This window comes from Vigna unguiculata, chromosome 1 (genome assembly GCF_037176805.1).
Source record: "Vigna unguiculata cultivar grain cowpea cultivar isolate G323 ecotype 2 chromosome 1, ASM3717680v1, whole genome shotgun sequence".
Lineage (NCBI taxonomy): Eukaryota > Viridiplantae > Streptophyta > Magnoliopsida > Fabales > Fabaceae > Vigna > Vigna unguiculata.
Genome location: NC_140792.1, coordinates 28,623,256 through 28,627,215, shown reverse-complemented (window position 1 = coordinate 28,627,215; position 3,960 = coordinate 28,623,256). Strand labels below are relative to the sequence as shown.

Sequence of the window (3,960 nt, the reverse complement as noted above, 5' to 3'; positions counted from 1 at the left end):
GAATTATTCACATCACATGCTACACAAATCGGTGCTCACTCAGATTCCAGCATAACATATTCATTACTCCATTTATATGTACTAACCAAATCTAGTTAAGTATCATTAATGCCCTTAAAAACAGTTTATTTATTAATCACAGAGCTTACTGTGATAAAAAAAAATATCTCAAACATATCGTGCTACCCTCATACTTATCATTTTCAATTCAGTAATAATTTGGTGACAAGACCAAAACTTATGAAAGACACCATTTGTTGCGGTGTTCATGAAATTTTGAAAGGAAACAATAGTCGTCTTTTAGAGGTAGGCACTAGCTAGCTAGGAGAATGGAAGCTTTAAATTCACAGGTTGGCAAAAGAGAAAAGAAAACAAAATGCACAATTTTTCTTAGGAATTAATGCTCCTCACTGTTGGTGGGGTGTCACAGTTCACAAATACATATTCGACAGCGTATAAAAATATATTATGCAGGAGAAGAAATCAAAGGGTAATTTATAAGGAGTGCTAAATAATCTATAATAAGAAATGGGAAAACTTCAACTAGATTTAATACAAAGAGAATTCTGATTTGTTTGAACTTGGAATAGCTGAAAGATATATATGGAAAGAAAAAGAATAAAAAAACAAAGCCACTAATATAACAAAAGAATATAGATGTACACGATTCATCAAGTTCTTCCCCTCGATAATACCTATGAATACAAAAACTAACATCGAAAATTCCTGGGTATCATAAATCTATACAGTGTATGTATACCCAAGAACTTTCCTATATATCATGTCTAACAATAATGTGTATGATCACGTTTATGATGATGATGAAATCAGTATGTAGAGGACTGTTTAAAACCAAACGAAAAAAGAAAGAAGAAAAGTATGTGATGATTAATTACTATGCACGACGATGATCCCAGAATGAAAAACCCATGGATCTGCAAACTTGATTTTTATGTAATTTTCTCTTGTTTTCTTCTTCTTCTACTTCTTCAGTAGTCATCCCACTGCAGACATTCCAAATCTGAGAGAGGTGCAACTGAAGAAGGACCTTCAAGATCCTCGTACAATGTCCGATTTCTTCCCATGTTGTCCTGCTTCGAAACCACCGAGGATGTTTCCGTGTTTCTGTCGTTGCTCAACCCCGTGTCTTGCGAGTGGTTAGAGGAGAATTGTTCCATCTTGCACTGTTTCTCCAGGAGAATTGTTCCATCTTGCAAGTGCTCGTTGTTCTTGGCTGCAAATGCTCTAAGGATAGCTTGATCGTGGTTGCTACCGAAACCCGAGGCTTCAATACTACTGGGCATGATGGAATTTCTGATCCTGTTTTGGTGCACGTAGTAATCAGAGAAGATGTTGGAGGGTTGTGAGGAGAGTGTGTTGTTTCCAATTGGGTTAACGTTGTTGGTGAGATTGGGTTGGTTGGAGGTGTAACTGATTGTGGGATTAATCTCATAGCTTCTGTGGTGGTCTTCTGGCTTGATGAGAAGCTGGTGGTGGTTGTTGATGGAGAAACTGGGGAGATAGTAGCCCTCTGATTGTGATTTAGTTGATGAAATTGGGTTAGTGTTGCCATAAGGAGGATCCATGAGAGGTGGAAGTGAAGAATAATCAAGAAGATCATCGCCAATAGAGTTTATCCTCAGAAGACCAGGAATTGAGGATTTTTTGACATCTGTGTTCTTGTGAAAAACCCTTGACACCACCCATTCGTCCTGCAATACCAAAAAGAAAAAGAAAAACAGAAAACTGTTAGCTTTGTTGACAAAACTCATAAAACTAGAACCATATGAATAAAGGAAAATAATAGATGAAAGAAACTGGCAAACTAACACAGAAAAGACACTTTTGTAAAAAGATAAAAAAAAAAAAAAAAAAGGTTCACTTTTGATACCTTTGCTGCCTTAGGAAGATTGTAACTTGCAAATTTGCCCTCCAATCTGAATTCATGCATGACCCAATTGGTTTTCTCACCCTTGGGAGCTCTCCCTCTATAGAACACAAGGGTCTTCTTCATCCCAACAAGGTTTCCTTTCCCTTTGTAAATCTCCTTATCTTTTCCGGTGGCCTTCCAGTACCCAGATTCTGTTGCTCTATTGGTTCTCATACCAGTTGGATACTTTCTATCCTTTTGGCAGAAGAAGTACCACTCTTTCTCCCCTATCTTCGCTTTCTCTGCAAAACATAAACTCAACCCTCTCAATATCTCATCAAACTTCAAAGTCAAAACAGAAACCAAACTCACAAATTCACACAAACAATTAACTTACTCGGCAAATCCCAAGGCTCGCACTTGTTCAAATCAGCCTCTCCAATAGCAATTGCACTGAAACTACTATCCTTCACCTTCTCAGTCAGATAATGAGTAATTATCTCCTCATCGGTGGGGTGAAACCTGAAACCTGGAGGCAAATCTAGAGGCTCCTCACCTTTGTTCAACACAATAGGCTCCTCCATGAAATCAAATATATGGGTACCAACTACTCAAATTTATACTATATATATGTATGATATATGTGCATACATATATATACCAAACAACAAGGAACAAAAGAAAAAGAAGAGAGATATAGGTATATGAGAAGAGATGAATTGTAAGAGTAAGAAGAAGAAGAAGAAATGGAAGAGAGGTATTAAGAAAGTAGAAGGAAGGGAAGGTGATGTGTTTAAATAGAGGAGCGTGTGCATATAGACCTCACACGGTGGAAGATCCGTGGTGTGCAAGGCACTTGCTGAGGAAGCCTACAATTGGTGCTTTGTTTTTTCTTTGTTTATGCTTTGTATTTTTCCCCTATGCTTTAATTTTCAAAATACGTGTATTTTTATTGGTATATATATGACGTATGTCCTATCCGGGTGGTTTCTTCGCTATATCTACCCCTTTGAAAACGAAGGTGAGTGAGAAAAAGAAATGGTAAAAAAAGTGCTTTCAAAGCTGGTGGACCCCACTTCCTATAGGCTCCCCACTTTTTCATATTATTAAAAATAAATAATTAATAAACTTTATCCGCTAGCTTCTTCAACCTAACTTTCGCAGATTTTCATTTCATTACCTGTTCAAATCTGTGGAAGAAATAGTTGAAAACAAAAAATGAAGTGTTCCTTTTGCTTACCACTGTTTGTGCCATTGAAAGCAGATGTTGCTACTTCTGCTACTGCGGCTTAAATTTTCATTTTGTCTACAAATGCTAGCAGCTTTAGGTGGGAAGTGGTTGTTTCAGTTGGTGGCTAGCTTGGCTCAGCTGCTTCATATAATATTTGTGTACACATTTGCATCACTTCCTAACCTCATTGAAAATTAGACCAATAAAATAAATCATAATAATATCTAATGCTTCTATCATTGCCCACCTTTAATTTATTACTCATAATATTTTTTTTTATAATTATATTGGAATAAAGTAGAGAAATTAGAATCCAAATCCTTTCACAGTTTCACACCAATAAGTCAGAAGAATGAAGCGGTAATAAATGGTTGTGAATTTTCCAAGACCTTTCCAAAATGTTTCCATTCTTACCAGGCAATGTGTACATGGTCTACTGAAAAAACCTATCTTTACAACTGTTATCTTATCACCAGGAAACAAAAAATTAATTAAGAATTAACAACTGCATCATTCTTTATATAATAAATATGAAGTGAAAATAACATTAGGGAGATTAGAGTATGTACATGTGTCAGAAGAAGGTAAATATTGGAATAATTTCTGATTTTGGATTTTCGCTTTTTAAATAAGGTATATAGAAATATTTGCCCTTTTGACATCAGAAGTCACAAGTGTGGCTGGGCTTTAAATTAAGATATAAATTGGAGGGAAGAATTAATGAATCTGTCTTACTCTAAAAATTAAATCAAATACATGTTTTTTATAATGTGAAGCACCGATAGCTGATTTTTTTGTTGGTTTGGATGAAAACAATGTATAAAAGTCATAATCATGAATGAATATTTAATTACACAAC

At 35.6% G+C, this 3,960-nt stretch overlaps 1 protein-coding gene across 1 annotated transcript; it reads right to left on the bottom strand.

Annotated features, from left to right (window-relative positions):
- Positions 1-619: 619 nt before the first annotated feature.
- Positions 620-2,638, bottom strand: LOC114194056 (NAC domain-containing protein 87-like). The gene is made up of 3 exons (XM_028084100.2): positions 2,268-2,638; positions 1,892-2,172; positions 620-1,712 (listed from the first exon to the last, which is right to left on the bottom strand). Exons 1-3 carry the CDS (start codon positions 2,452-2,454, stop codon positions 990-992), a joined length of 1,191 nt encoding a protein of 396 aa, XP_027939901.1. The 5' UTR covers positions 2,455-2,638; the 3' UTR covers positions 620-989.
- Positions 2,639-3,960: the final 1,322 nt, after the last annotated feature.

What these genes read in the sequence shown, in the direction of transcription:
- LOC114194056 (XM_028084100.2), bottom strand. Translation starts at nt 2,454, where the DNA reads ATGGAGGAGCCTATTGTGTTGAACAAAGGTGAGGAGCCTCTAGATTTG. An exon ending in CGAGCCTTGGGATTTGCCGA is followed by an intron (nt 2,173 to 2,267) that starts GTAAGTTAATTG and finishes TATGTTTTGCAG; the next exon opens with AGAAAGCGAAGATAGGGGAG. An exon ending in ATCTTCCTAAGGCAGCAAAG is followed by an intron (nt 1,713 to 1,891) that starts GTATCAAAAGTG and finishes TTGGTATTGCAG; the next exon opens with GACGAATGGGTGGTGTCAAG.